Source organism: Cryptotermes secundus, unplaced genomic scaffold (genome assembly GCF_002891405.2).
Source record: "Cryptotermes secundus unplaced genomic scaffold, Csec_1.0 scaffold46, whole genome shotgun sequence".
NCBI lineage: Eukaryota > Metazoa > Arthropoda > Insecta > Blattodea > Kalotermitidae > Cryptotermes > Cryptotermes secundus.
Window position 1 is genome coordinate 509945 of NW_019726221.1, and position 16580 is coordinate 526524.

The 16580-nt window shown below is 36.1% G+C and overlaps 1 protein-coding gene across 1 annotated transcript in view; it reads left to right on the forward strand.

Annotated features, from left to right (window-relative positions):
- LOC111863844 (fibrillin-2) overlaps nt 1–16580 on the forward strand; it is a 202012-nt gene that overhangs the window by 150629 nt on the left and 34803 nt on the right. The window contains exons 24-34 of the mRNA XM_023850590.2: nt 210–376; nt 2278–2471; nt 2560–2694; nt 5340–5517; nt 6623–6736; nt 7538–7672; nt 8532–8746; nt 10512–10650; nt 12116–12229; nt 12801–12959; nt 15383–15586. Of these exons, the coding sequence (XP_023706358.1) occupies nt 210–376; nt 2278–2471; nt 2560–2694; nt 5340–5517; nt 6623–6736; nt 7538–7672; nt 8532–8746; nt 10512–10650; nt 12116–12229; nt 12801–12959; nt 15383–15586 (1754 nt within the window). The remainder of the gene's footprint in view (nt 1–209; nt 377–2277; nt 2472–2559; nt 2695–5339; nt 5518–6622; nt 6737–7537; nt 7673–8531; nt 8747–10511; nt 10651–12115; nt 12230–12800; nt 12960–15382; nt 15587–16580) is intronic.

The following is a 16580-nucleotide window of genomic DNA, read 5'->3' on the forward strand; positions in this document are numbered from 1 at the left end:
AGTATGTGCCTCTGAAATGTCAACAATATGTACCAGAGTATATGGCATCATATCCCAGAAGACAATAATCTTCCTGAATATACTTTTAGTTATATTTGGAAATACAGTTCTAATTTTTAATCTTTGTTGTAAGTGGGTTCACATTTTCAGCTTTCAGCTCTGAATGCTTATATTTGTCATATGTTTGAAACTAACCTCTTTGTTTATAGTATTGGCTATATGCTACTTCTGGATGGACGGAGTTGTACAGATGTTAATGAATGTAAGGAGAACCCGCGCATCTGTAATGGTGGAAAGTGCACCAATACACCAGGAAGTTATTCATGTGTCTGCACTAAGGGCTTGCTTCCAGGTCCAGACAGCACATCCTGTATAGGTCTGTTCAAGGATTTATGATTTGCTAATTACAGCTATGCTTTGAAGTGAAGCATGGACAAACATAGGAAACTGCTCATATAAAAGAACCGAAAGCTGACTAAGATTTTCAGGCTAAATCTTCCTAAAAATATTCATAGCCATGAGATTTGAGGTTCTCATGGTGGAAACTATGAAGCATGTTATCTTCTTTGATAGTATGCCTTGCAGACTAGAGGAATTTACCAACATTTTGGGGGAACATCCAACTGAAATATCAGTAAACCTGTACCACAGCAACAATTTAATATGCCAGAAGACAGTATTCTTCATTTTTATACTTACTTTGAACACACTGCAGTTTTTATGCTTCTTCATTTTTGTTTTATACTTTTGTAATCCCTATTTGTGTGATATTAGAATGGTTTTAGTTACTGTTTAAGTCCCTTTACTGATAGCTACACAATAGCAATACAAATAGCAATATGCTGTCATTTACCTGCAGCAGAAATGTGTGAACCAAGTCCTACAGAAACAAGCAATGCAGTGATTGTCTGTAGTTTACTATGCCAGGCAAGAGCTCTTGGCCATCTGGTATCACAGAAAATCCCAGTCAGTGAATGTAGTACTGATAAATATAGGGCCCACAATAAAACAACGTGTCATGTCCCACAGGAAATGCTGTTCAGACCTTTTTAGGCATACAGATATGTTAATTAAAATCGAAATATACTTCAAATAAAGTTAATTGGTAATACAGAAGTCAGTAGTAATTAATACAGAATCAAAATTAAACAGACTGTAAAACTTTCAAAGTGCCTTTTGTGTGTGTTTGTGTGTGTGCATGCATGCGCACATGTGCGTGTTCTTGTGTGCACATGCACCTGTGCGTGAAATCATAATCCTAACTTGACACCATTCATTCTTAGAATAAATTATAAGAAGGTGTTTTTGATGAATTGTTGTTTAATATTATATGTCAACTCCATTATACATGTATATGTGAAATGAATAGGCATTTTGTACAAAATAGAGAAAAAATTGGCAGAAAGATATTACATATACTCTCTCATATAGTCTTCATAGATCACAGACTTCCGCTCTCCTAAATAAGACTTTACTTTGTTTTTCAGCTTTTATAGAACAGATCGTTGTTCTTCGGAAAATATGACCAATGCATTTATTTGGGTCTATCAGTACCATAATTTGGCAAAATTTAATCACAATTGTTATACCCTCATTTAGGAAAAATGATATTTTATGATGAAGCCCCAGCCAGGGCTGTTCCATTTTTCTCATAAGCTATATATTTTATTTGAATCAATACTGGAAATTTCCTATTTTAGTGATATTGATACATAAAGAAGCCTATGTAAGATTTGAGGGCTTCACGGCAGTGACTATGAAGAAAGAAGTCTTCTGGGATGTGGCACCGTGTAGTTGTGGTGTTAACCGAAGTTTCGGAGGAATGTATCGCCTCCATCTTCAGGGTAGAAGGAGGCGATATGTTCCTCCGAAACGTCGGTTAACACCACATCTACACGGTGCCACATCCCAGAAGACTGCTTTCTTTATAAAGAAGCCTAGTTTGCATAAAACCATAAATGGGCTTTTCCATATATTCCATAATTCTACATATTTTGTTAAAGTACTACACAGAAGAATTTCACTGATTCGCATATTATTCTTTCCTTTTTTAAGTAAGCTCAATAAATATAAAAGAACTCCACTGGTAACTGACATTATATTATGAAGTAGACCTTTTCAGATCTTGTTCTTCACATTCCTTGATTCAAATATTTTAAGAAACCTTAGCATATGTGAGAACAAGAAATAATGTAACGTTATGTAAATCATGATTATATATTTTGAAATCATAAATATTCTTATCAAATATGTTGATAGAAAATTGTATGTTGCCAGATGTGGATGAGTGTGAAATGGAAGAAGATGTGTGTGTGAATGGGGAATGTGACAACACCCTTGGATCATTTATGTGTCGCTGCGAGGAAGGTTACTCAGCAAAGCCTGATAATGGCCCAGGGTGTACAGATGATGATGAATGTGAACTTGGCTCCTATAACTGCGACGTGAATGCCGACTGCATCAATGCCCCCGTATGTATCTTACATTGTATCTATGGGTATAGGAACATTTAACTGTTGTTGGATCCCTTACAGGTGTATGTTCTTATTCAACTTTCAGGGCTCTTACTTCTGTCGCTGTCGAGATGGTTTCACTGGTAATGGAGTGAGTTGCAGAGATGTTAATGAATGTCTCACTAATAATGGTGGCTGTGATCAGAATGCTCAGTGCATCAACACTGAGGGTTCATTCAAGGTACTGTATACATTACTTATCCATTTTAATTCTAAATTTCATTAAATTTTTGTTACATTTCTCCGTACTGGGAATTATAATGGAATTCATTTCTCTTAGCAGTAGGAAGGAAGAAATAGCAAATATGTTAAATAATAATTTAACTGAATTTTTTAAACCAACTGTCATTATAATTTTGAAGTCATCATAAATCTTTCTGAATTCTTTGTATATCTTACTCTTAATCTTGAACATTCATTGCATGTGGGAGCAGTTTATTCTGTTTGTTTCATATGAAATGAAGTCAATAATACAAGATCTATTGAAGGTTTTCTGATTTTGTATTTGTTTAAATTTCACAATCTCAATATTATCATTTAACATAAGGTAACTCTAGAACTTAATATGAAATAATGACCATATTATTCAATCAGTGGTATCCAGTACTTGTGTAAAAAATTCTGTCTGAATTAAGTACATGAAATAAATGTATCAATAACATCATTCTCTCTAATGGTGACTGTTCATTAAGGTTATAGTATAGAAATGAATATTCATTTTTACAATCCAACCTTCCAGCCTCTAACAGAAATGAATGCCAGGCATCTTCCTGAGGGTAAATGGCAGCTGATGTATAAGGCTAACAACCTCACCATCATCCATGAGCCAGTTGTCTAGAAAATGTGGGGGCCTTGACATCTCACAACCCTAGGGGCCTCCATGTCCCATTGTAGGGACATCTTTACCTTTTTTCATTCAAATTCATGTAACTTTAAATGCCAGCCTCTGTTATAGAATTATGGACTAGTACTAGCTAGGGTGCTTGAAGGTAAATGCGGTTGCACAAAAACTTAGCAATGTTTTCCTCAAATGACTTTCAAACAACAAGAGAAATATGAAGAAAGTCGTCTTCTGGGTTTAGGCACCGTGTATTCGTCGTTTTGGCCGACGTTTCGGAGGAACGTAGCGCCTTCATCTTCAGAGCAGTTGAATGGCTTGGAATGCAGAGAGCAGTAGCTGTAGTGATAGGATGTGAAAGGCGCTGCTTATATACAAATTAGGCAGGATGGTTGGTTAGGACCTTTCACATCCTATCACTACAGCTACTGCTCTCTGCATTCCAAGCCATTCAACTGCTCTGAAGATGAAGGCGCTACGTTCCTCCGAAACGTCGGCCAAAACGATTATTTTGTTAACTTATATTATGAATGACGTGTCCAAATGTTACTATGTAGCAAAACGGATGAAAATAAAATACAATACAATACAATACAAACATTTTTCTGTACACTTGATGCCATCTATTGAGAAAAGTATTATACTAATAAATTAAAAACAAGATCTCCTGGGCTGATGGCAGTTTTAATCCAAGTACCCTAGTTAGTGCGTGGAATGCGAGGGATTAATTTAATTGTTACTTAAATTGTTAACTTATTTACCCTACACTTCAGAAAAAGTGTAGTTATTGTAAGCACAGATTTATATTGGTTATTGAAAACATTTTGAGGAAAATAAGTGTGGATTTTAAAAACATATTTTAATATTCAATTGCAACCTAAAGATCGTTATTTTCATAGAGAAATTTCCTCTATCTTCACCATACTTCAGTAGGCACAAAACAGGTGGTATAGTGACATTGCTGTTGAGTGCGAATTTCGGTTAATGCACTGGCTATCCTCTCTCCAAGCAAATTCTGGGATAATATTCTGGTTAGGCTACACTGTGCCTCCACTTCCTCATATGTCTTCATGGCATGATGCTTAATTAAGCACAGAGACAACTTCATCTGACTGTGTTAATCAGAGTTTCTCTTGTGAATTTAACAGTCACTCACCTTGTCCAGAAATTCCCTACCCTCTGTGAAATGTGAAGTCCTGTGTGATGAGTCCTGTATCAATGTATTTTGATTTATGGGAAAATGAAATAAAGAAAGAAAGAAAAAAGGTTCATTGCCTTGTTATTCACCTGCCATTGGACCCTATACTGAGCCAGATGAATTCATTCCATAACCTCATACACATTTCTTTAAGATGAAACTTAATACTATTTTCCATCCACACCTAGGTCTCCAAAATTGTTTCTTCCCATATTTTCTCCAACTTTATCCTTAAGTCATTCTGACATGCTCACAAAATTGCATTACTTAATAATGCTAGTGTTTAATGTAATTGTATGGCAATGGTAAATTTAGCCTTTTCATTATTTCTCTATAAATATTGTACAATTCTGTCATGATCCTCAGAACTTTGAGCCTGAATATGACATATCCCTTTAAGTTTCTGGATGCACAAGCTTTTCATTGAGAACTGTTTGACTTAACGAGCTCAGAACATGTGATTAACATTACAGGATATCTATTATTATTCAGTCTGCACAGTTCTGCTGTAAGCATACCATGTGTTTGCATGTACTACATGTTTCGGCCTATTGAAGCCATCATCAGGTACACAGAGCTTTTACAATGACCCGTCTTTCCATCTCATATACATCCCAATACTCACCTGATGATCGCCAAAATAGGCCGAGCATATAAATGTGTGGTTTGTTTATTCCAGAATTGTGTCGGCTGAATAATAATAAATATTGTCTTACACAAAGGATGACGGTACAGTATATTTCTAATAACAGCATAGACGTTTGTAGTCTACTGTATATTTTTGTTTCAGTGTGTTTGTGATGCTGGCTTCCGAGGTGATGGCTATTCATGTGTGGATATTGATGAGTGTTCAAGTGACCCAACTCTCTGTGAAAATGGCCACTGTTTGAATTATCCAGGTTCATTCCGATGTGAATGTGAGATGGGTTTCATGCATCCTGATGAAAGGAGTGAACAGGCCTGTGTAGGTTAGTTAACAGATGGAACAGTAAAGTGACTCATTCTATGTGTGTATTTAAAGTCGTAATTTTAAGTGGTTTTATTTCTTGTCCTTAATAACAAAGCCATGGTGTTTTATAGGAAATTTTTCATTTTCAACCAATTTTGTCAGTTGAGTATTTGAAATAATATTCTGCTATATCTGTTTCTTAATCTTTAATGTGACAAATTTCCTTTTATTATGAAAAGAGAAAATCTTTTGCTTGTGTATTTCCATTATGTAATAATAATTAATGTAAAGTGTCATGAGATGGTTGAAGAGATTTTTTCATTAATTTTATCTCACAACAGAGTTATTCACAGTCAAAGAGAGCAGTTGTGGACAAGCATTTTCATCCATAGAAGTATGTGGAATGTACGGTTCAACAAGACTTAGATAATAGTTCTACTGTGTTTCATGATTTCCTTTTCTGGATTATCTTGTACTGTGAGAATGTTTTCTGGTAGCACATCTCTTGGAAACATCTGTAAGAATTAGGCCGTGTTCATTGTGTTATGGCACCTTGTTGTATGGTATGTGGTTGCCATCATTTCAAAGGAACTTTCTGGCACCATTTTCAAAGTATAAGTGACTTTATTATGAGGATGAAGGCAGAATGTTCCTCCGAAACATTGACAGGTACCTACCAGGCTATGCAGTATCTTAGACTAGAAGACAACAGTCTAATTCCTTGCTGGTGTGAAAACCTCGAACCTCGCTGTGTAAGAACTAAATTTTAATGTGTCTTAACTTTTCTTTATTCTCTTGTAATATACGAGTAATTGCTTTTCCATTTTTCCTGCAATATTCAGGATGCCTAATCTCTCGATAACCAAATAAAGCTTTACACACTTTAGGACTACGAGGTCATAAAGTGCAATTGGCTGGATACAGTCCACTTTGAAATTTCTCTTGGATATATGGGGCCAGAAAGAGAAATTCTGAAAGTTACTTTTATAACTTTTTGGTGCATAGTGTTCTTATCCTGTATGCTTTATGTGAAATATTATTGAGTAATTGATGAAATTTCAATTAGCATGTGACAAAGAGTACTTGTTATGGTGGTTTTTAGGCTCTTTTCATTGTTCTTTCAGATATCAATGAATGCCAAATGTTCAGCAACTTGTGTGTCTATGGTCGTTGTGTGAACATCTTTGGAATGTTTCGTTGTGAATGTGATGAAGGCTATGCACTAGATGGCTCTGGTGGTGAGTTTACAAGTGGTCTTGAGGTTCTCAAATGCTCTACATACAGTATTCAGATGTATGAACTTGTATATATTATGTACTTTGGTAGTTCAGATTTCCATGATATTGTACACATGTGCGCACATGCACGCACATGTGTGTGTGTTCACTCTCTCACTCTTACACATTCCCAGACAAATACTGCAGGGATTGCAAATTTCATGTTATTCTTAATTGAGAAATGTTTAGAGATCATGGACTCAAATGCAGGATTATGAATTTATTCATACAAAAGAACCATTATTTTTAAATGCTATGACTGATTTAAAGTCTCATGTTCAAGATACATACCACTCAGCCACGCATAATGTACAGCATCTTTGTTAAAACAGTGTCTAGATAATACATGCTAGTGAAATTAACATGAAGTGACGTAGAAAAAGAATAGAAATAGTAGAAATTAAATTTTTAAGATTATTAGCTGAGTATATGCTTGTGTGTGAGTACTTATTTGATTTGGAAAATGGGCTTATTAGTGTCAAGACTTTATCCCTTCTACTTAAATAATATATAATGCATTGTATTTGTCTTTCACAGTGATAAATCTTTCACATATTTATAAGCAGAAAATTTTAAATTAAGTTTGACATCTGAAATCACATTTATGGCAGAGATTTTGGTATGTTACATTTAAAGCATATCAGTGTTTCTTTTCTGTATTTTTAATATTATGTATACCATTTCATATCTCCATTAACATTTGAACTGTCAACAAAACACATGACACACATTTGAAAAGTCCATTTTTGTTTGTTTTGTCAGGCAACTGTACAGATATTAACGAGTGTGAAAGCCCTCAAGCCTGCCTTTATGGAACCTGTATTAATACCCAGGGCAAATTCATCTGCCAGTGTCCTTCCAATTATGAGCTCATACCAGCTGGAAATGCTTGTGTTGGTATGTACCTTCTATCGTTACATGAATTAAAATTTAAAATATTCATTAGATCAGTGTTTGTAAGAGAACTAAGTTATCTTTAGAGGTAATTATTAACCAGTCAAGGCTGTTTTGACACTTATTTTATTCCTGGAAATCTTACTTTTATTGTTGTCATCATGCCAGTTTTGTCACTGTTGTTGTTGTTGTTGTTATCGCTGTCGTCGTCGTTGCTGCTGCTGCTGCTTATTAAGGGGTTTGTATGGATGTAGCTTGCACATCTATACACCAGAGAGTCAACCATCTTCCATATTCATATTTTTGCTCCAGATTTGGTTGTCTCTTCATCTGTCTATTCATTTGGGAATACAATAATTCCATAATAGTTTTAACAATATGCTTCTTATGGTGCTACATAATCGTGGACACTCAATATAATTTAAGTTTGATTCAAATACTCTTTCACTGGTAAGATTAGCAATAGATTTTGACACCGTTCTAACAATTACCAGGACATTATAACTTCTCAAATCCTATAAATTGCCTTAACATTATTAATCTAATTACTTATTTATTAGTAAAATAAAGTATTTATATAAATAGTTTTTGCAGTGTTCATAGAATAAATAAAGCTATAGGCATCTTTTTTACTTGCTATAGCTTGCTGATTTAAGGAGACCAATAATGTGAATGGAGATTTCGGCTCAGTCCTTCTGCTCATCTCTTGCTGTATTAAACCACCAGTGAAGCATTTCTCTGTGTTCATTATACTACAGGATATATTGTAGTTCCACATGTTAGTTTATTAAAATATTATTATATTTATAGGGATAAATATGTGTTATTGGCAGATTTTTCTTAGCGTACAAAATGTTATTAGATCGCCGGAAGTCACGGTGCTACATGAGAGTAGAGGAGAAGACTGGACGTAGACGCTGTAGCCAAGAAATTGGTGAATCTGTTACCAGGGCAACATGCTGTTGCACCATTGGCAAGGCGTGGGGTCCACGTTGTGAACTATGTCCACAAGAAGGCTCTGAGGAATATAAATTCCTGTGCCCAAATAACAATGGTTATAGGCCCAACAGCATCACAGTAAGTTACCTATGTCATACTCTATTTAAGAATAGTTTTTTGCTTCCCTTACAGTCAATTTGCTTCCCTTACAGTATCGGTTTGTTGATCGTATTACATTTTTTTAAGAAACTGTCATAAGAAATTGGTATGTGGGTAGACATGTGATTAAGTCTGAGAACATGAAAATTTATGCCACTGTAACAGAAAATTCTTTGAATAAGGATACAGTTGATTGGGTTTTAAATTGAATTGCACCAATCTGACAGATTTAATGTTGCTCGTATTGTGCATGTAAAATTCTAAACCATTATCCAAAAATATTCCTTGACAGAATTCTGCATGTGTTTCTTTATTTTCCCTTTGTGTGCCTGAGCTATTTTTCCAGCCAGTCTTCACTTCCATTATCAAGTGCACTAAGAATATTTGGAGAAATCATAAAGTTCCTTGTTATATTTTTACTGACCTTAGCAGCCTAAATTCAAAACAGTTTTGAACTCTGCATAAAAGACATTTCCTAAAGGTATTCTTTAGTTTTGTCATAAATATTATCTGTTAGTGATATTTCAGATTACCAAAATATTGACAGATTTTTATTAATTTGATGTTTCTCGTTATATTATGGCACCCTTGAAATACTGATACGTGAAATGTCCATATACAGTAGACTTCCAGTTATCTTGTATTTGAATGTCCAGAATTTTCATATTTCTGGCAGAAGTTTCACAGAAAATTGTGATTTTTATAAAGTTACTTCAGAAATAAAGTTGCAGTGTGCATATGGTCACTTACCACTTGGCAGTTTACCAGTCATCGCTAGTAGTACTGCTAGTTTCAATTCTGATCATGTTACAGTACATACAAAATCCAGCAGTCTGTTATGATGCCTGTGTTCAATACCACATAGGGTTATCTGTTTCACACTGTATATGTATGTCTACTAAACTGTGATATATTGGGTTTCTATAAGAGCTTTTCCCTTGCAACTGGCAGATTGACGCCACTGAGACACCATTCCCCATAAATTCCAGGTAGTTTGGACACCTGTTGGTTTCTCCCATTTATTTTTAAGTAAATATATTTACTTCTTTGTGAGTGAATTTCTGCATTATTGTTATCAGAATCATAGTCAAGTAGCCTACAGCCTTATTCAGTGCAGTTCCTTCAGGAATCATTAGACACTTCCAGTGTGTAATACTGTGAAGGAAAATTGAGGGGGACTGAATAGAGCAAGGAAAATGGAAAATCATTAGATGTTTACTAGGTCTGCTGTCATTCAGGAAAGCTTCTTTTCAGTTTCAAGTTAAATGTGTACAGTAACCCTCTCTTAAATGATCCACAGACTTATTGCGTGCTTTTCTCTTCAGCTGGTGCACATTGCATGTTTCAGCCCTGAAACTGAAACTGCGCATGAAATTATCACTAACATGCTTTTAGAAACGAATAAAGCACTGTATATTTAGTATTATATAATTAGTTAATATCAAAGTAGCCTATAGATTGGCATAAAGTACAGCAAAATATATGCACTTTTAGAAAATGTTTTTGTATAGGTTATGGGTTCGATTCCCAATGAGGTCTTTTTTTTCTGGTCTCTTATTCCTGGGGAAAGAGCCCCAGAGCTAGTCTGTATGATATGGAGAAGTGAAAATTCTTTGCCACCACCAGAACTCAAACTCCAACCCCTTGGTTGTCCAGCCCATAGCCAGTCACTATACTGATTGCGCTATCCCTGCTCTTAGTTTTAAATAAGATATAAATATAATTCTACTTCATATATTTGCAGGTGCTTCTGGAAGATATCAATGAATGTGAAGAGTATGAGAACTTGTGTCAAAACGGTCACTGCACCAATACATTTGGCAGCTTCATGTGTTTATGTAATGACGGCTTCCGTTTGGATGATAGCAATGCCCTTTGTGTGGGTAGGTTATACTTAAGAAACTAAATCAAATTTATCAATAATCAGATACTTATAACAATGTGTAACATATGGATGGAAAATAAATTTCAAAGCAGCGTGGCTCTAAATTAAGAGCAGACAACCATGACTAGTACTACAGTGAGCCTGTTGACTAGACATAGTACTAGCCTATAACTGATATGGCTAAAAATCGATACACTTAAGAAATTTATGGGCCCTTGGGACCCAATATCATAATTTGATTTTGTATGAGGCAAACCCATGGAATAAAAATTAGAGAAAAATTATATAATGCCACGTGTTGCTGACTAGGCATGGGATTTGGATTGATAGATGGATTTAGCGGACACATGTAACTCGTAACTACAAATAATTATGACAGTCTCACTTATTTACACTCTACAACTCCAGCGCACATGAAAGCTTCTGTTTGTTATTCTGTCATTGGTCATTGCTGGGTAGCAGCTCCTAACAGTGCAACTTGAGACTGACTGCTAAATTGCTGCTGGCTCTCACCAGCACATTTATTCTTGGTTCTGAGTCCCATTGGACTCATGACCATATTTTACTGTCTGATGGCTCTGGGAGCCTTCAGTCTCAATTCTTTGACTCTGATTCAACTGTCATCGGTTTGTTGATCGGTTTAATTTCTGCTGGCCACCAGCACAGGCATTCCTGGCTTCAGTCTTCTTCGAAATCCATCACCAAGTTTTTCTTCTCTCCTAGAAGAAATTTCGAAATGGGGTTTCCTCTTCAACAAAAAAGAGGTCGGTCTTTCCAGTCCAGTCCAGTAAATTGCTGCTGGTCTTAACCAGCACAGTCGTTTTGGTTTCAGGCATCATCGGGATCCATGGTCATATATTTTTTTTTTTTTTAGGACTTTCACCTGTTTTGAAATGGGGCCTCCTTTTCAAAGAGAGGAGGAGGTCTGTCTACTGCTGGTCACTTCCCTCTACTGGGGGGGTGACTATGCTGGCGCTCACTCACACTCACTCACTCTTCTTCTATGTAGGTGCCTCATTATGTAGCCTTGGCATGGACCACATAGAAAACACCTTGTCCTGTATTGTCCTTCATATTCAGGAAGTTCTGGGTCAGAGACTGGCTGTCCTGACTGAGATCTTTGATGGTTTTCCTCACTCTATCCAAGCTGCTGGTTGATACCTCAAGTTAGGACATGACAACTCCCTTGTACTTCCCTTCCTCTTCAATACTCTTTCATAATTTTATCATTTCAGGCTGTATAATGTCAGATACTGACAGCATCTACTAAATAAACTGTAAATAAATAGAAATTTAAACAATATGGCCCATACATTGCTGAGTTTGGCAATGTTAGTCTGAATACATTATACATGGTATGCACACTTTTTGATACAGTGTTTGTTCTGAGTGTATAGACGTTTTTTCTGTTAAGTGCCTTAAAATAAATCAAATTTATGGATAACAATGTCTTTATATTTCAGATATTAATGAATGTGATGAGGACCTACATATCTGTGGAGTAGGGTCTTGTGTGAATGAAATTGGAAATTACCACTGTGTATGCCCACATGGTTACATGTTGCTGCCTAATGGAAGTAAGTGTACCAGACTATATTTGTAACTGTAGACATGCTATCTGAAATGGGCAGTGCAGTGGATAGTTCTTGTTGGAAGAGTGCAGTTTTTTGTGTTCAGAAAATAATAAGAATTATGTTAGTATTTGCTTACTTCATCTCTTAAATACATACAAACATAATAACCAGCAGCCCTTCCTCACTACACCAGAGATTAAATGTGTATTATGTACAGCTTTCGTTGCCATCAAAGAAATGTTATTTTGACACACCTGCAGTGAATATATAATTTCAACATTCATACAAGCCACTTTTAACGATTTTCAATAAAAGATCTGCTATTGGAGTTATTAGATTACATTTTTCCAATCATCTCCAGAAATGAAGAATCACAGAAAGTAGAGTTTGAAACTATTTAATGTTAGCCATATAAGGAACAGACAACATACATATTTAGAAAGGTTGCTGGGAATTATCAAGTTGTTACTCCTAATTAGTAATGCAGATCTGAGAAGTCATGAGTGATGAGATGAAGTCTAACAGTTCTTGTGCTTGCTTTGTGGCTACTGATATGACTTAACATCTGTTGTAGAGGAGTGTGTGGATATGCGGAAGGGCCAGTGCTTCTTGGAATACAGCGATGGTGGCTGCACCAATCCAATGATGCATGAACAGACTCGTATGGTTTGTTGCTGTTCCATGGGGCATGCCTGGGGTACCCCATGTCAAGAATGTCCTCACCCAGATTCAAGTAAATAAATCCTTATATTGAATTATGCATATAGAGTGGCACACAAAACGATCCAATATTTGATCTATTTATAAAATCTTTATTTCAATTACAATACTAGAAACTGACATACAGAAATAAAGATCATTGCATGGAGATTTATCCTCTGTGAATCAAGTTTTCAGTATGACCACCATTTTGTCTGGCAACTTCTTCAACACGAACTGTGATGTTGATTATTATTCAGTGGCATATATACTTAATTATCTCATTGCAGGCTTGAATGATTAGTGCTCTCAATTCCATTATTGTTTGCTTCTTATCAGAAAAATCTTTTCCTTAAGGAATCCCCAAAGAAAACAGTCTCATGGGTTTAAATTAGAACTATTCAGGGATCAGATCTGTCCACATGTGAAACGATCAGGAAATCGCTTTGAGATGACATGCGAGTCGAAAATATCATGCAGAAAGTCCAAAACAACCTTTGCTGTATGTGGCCTGGCTCCATCCTGCATGAACTGCCACACTTGTTCCAGTTCCTATCCTGTGGTATGCTCCGTGCTTGGCCCAGACCTGGACTTCTTTGAACTGCATCTGTACGTTGCATTAGGTGGCCTCTACTAGAGCCTTCGTTTGCTTGCATCTCGACCTGGACTTTGAGTTCGAGCTCCAGCTTTCAGTAGACATACCATAATATTTTGACTTTCACACAGTGAATATAATATGCGAAATGTGCAGAGGTCCATGTTTTTCTTAATCCTTTTCTTAATTGCTTGAGGGCATGAATATTTTGGTGAAATATTGTAGTCAAGGCAGGAAACACTGTGCGTCATTAATTGCTCACTTTATAATGCAAATTAATTATTCTGCAATACCCGAACCCACAAGAGTCAGAGTCTACCTGGGATACTTTTAGTGGTAGAGGTATTCTGACGTTCAAATTTAACAGAGGTTTAGAGATTCAGTATTCTTTATTTACTTGTGTGGGGGGATCTCCAGTCACCCCAAATACTCAGACCATTACTGGGTCCACTGTGCACCCCCAGTCTCATCAGGGACCTTCACAGTGCCCTGTCCTTAATGCAAGAACTAGAATTATTTTGATTGATCCTTCTAATATGTGTCAAATCTAACCATGCAGTAACAAAGATCTACATTCTGTACTTGGCCCAGGCTGAGCATTGACAGCATGCATATGCAGTAGGCAGTCAACAGTCCTGTTACCAGTCTACACAGTTTCTTGTCCAAGGCTAGTAGATCCCTATACAGTTCGTCAGGACCTTCAGTGGAGAACTCAGAGTGCTTTGTACTGAGTGTGCAGTACAATGTTCATAGTGCTTCACTTTCAGAAACTCCCTCATTTTGAGCAAATGCCCCTAGCAAGAAGTTCCAGCAATCCCTTTATGAAGAGTACTGTCTTTGGGATGTAGCACTGTGTGGTCTGGTAGAAGTGTACTAACATTTCAGAGGAACATATTTGCCACCATCTTCAGGGCTGAAGACTAAGTTGAATAAGCAAGGAAGCAAGCTGCAAGGAGAGTGACTTGGTTTTATTTTTCAGATTATGTATATTAAATGACTAATGACTTAGTTGTACTAAAATTACTATCATGAATAATGATTTTTATGAAGTTAAGCTGAATTTGAATTGAGAAATAGAAATAATGATACCTTGATAGAACACGGAATTCTAGTCACTGGTTAATACAGAAGTGTATTCACAGTCATACATCTGCATATGTACAGTGAAAGATTTGTTCTGAAGATCTGCATGTTAAATGTGCTGCAGTATGAAGATGTGTTAGCCGGTCACGGTAGCCGAGCGGTCTAAGGCATGCACTGTCTTCGTTCGCTTGGAAGCCGGGATCGTGGGTTCGAATCCCACTCAGGGCATTGATGTTTGTGTGCGTTTTTCTGTGTTTGTCTACAGGTAGAGGCCTTGCAACGAGCTGATCACTCACCCAAGGAGTCCTACCATATGTGTAAGATCTAGTAAACCGAAGGGGAGTTTCATGGAAGTTAGGCCTAGGCCCAAATTTTGGCTGTAGCACCACAGGAAAAGAAAAAGTATTACTGTGTTAACTATCCTAAAAACTGCATGTTTGCAACAAGTCAGTGAACCACATAACACAGTTACACAGACATTTCAGAAAACCCATAAGTAGAAGACTTCAATGACAATAAAAACTGACTGCTAATTTCTACAATTCCTCCATAATCAATATACCTTTTTAATATTCTAGATGTAGATACATGAATAAGTTATAAATAATTGTGTAAAATTAATAATCAGATTGTAAAAATTCTTCTTAATAATTAGTTTAAAACCCAGAATATGACATTAGGGCTGAAACTTGTAGGGAAATTTGATCACTTAGTGATTAAATGACTTTGCAGTAGATGGTACTTTGCATTGAATACTACATGTTTTTATTATGTCATAGAAGAGGGAATTGCATTGTGTGGAGGCCCAAAGATGAAGCCTGGCTACATAAAGAACCGTATTACTAATCAAACAGAAGAAATAGATGAATGTCATCTCATGCCAACAATGTGCAATCATGGACGATGTATGAACACGCCAGGAAGCTTCGAATGTCAGTGTGATCGAGGATTTATCTATGACATCAATGTGCATCAATGTATTGGTATGATACATTTATTTTATGCTAGTCAGTGTATCTGATTACATCTTGCTGTTTTGTCTGAGAGTAATTGAAATGAGAACAATTATTTCTTTGCTATGAATGCCTGTATTGCTTTTCGGTACAAATAACTGATATTATTTGGTATGCAGTAAACTTCTTCCCCAGTATAATGATACAACAGTGCCATGATGCCATCATGATCTATCAGCCAACTGTGCACTGTGCACTGTAACTCCACATCAGTGTAAAAGTTATATGAATCATGATGTTTTCACGACAGTGAAGATTCATAATGTGATCAGTGGTACCAGCAACCAGACTGAATGCTGTCTTCACTCAGAAGTCTGCAGAATGTAGAAACTGATTGAAAAAGATGCCACTTTTAAGATAATGGGATAGTCATGCATAAGTCTGGAAAATGAGATGAAAAAATGCCACTTTTAAGATAATGGGATATTCATGCATAAGTCTGGAAAATGAGACCGCTATAGGAAAACTGTTACCATTTCTTTGTTCTAGCAGACATCTCAGAGCTATACAGACTCATGTTTTCATACTATAATTGTCAGCTTACATATAGTGTCAGACTTTCAGAAACTTACAACATATTTTGCCGTTTGTTATGTTTTCTATACATTGAGCCGGCATACGACTGTTCATTATATGCTTCAGAGTCATATTATAACAGAGAACTACCTAAAAATAGTGCTAGAAGTTCTGGGAGAACTAAATAAGGAAAATAAGCTAGAAAATAATCTGAAACTCAATGAAGATCATACCCTTTACATGTATGTATTTATTTGCAATTGTGTTGAGGAGACCATTGTTGATGGTTGAATATGCAATTTCAAGAATGTATGTGTAGTGGTGTCTCTTTGTTTATTCATCTAAAAAATATAAGATTCACAGATAAAGTGTATTGGACCTGGAACATGTATTTCATTTTTCTGTACCAGTTCTCTTTCAAACATTTTTCATCATGAGAAATATTTAA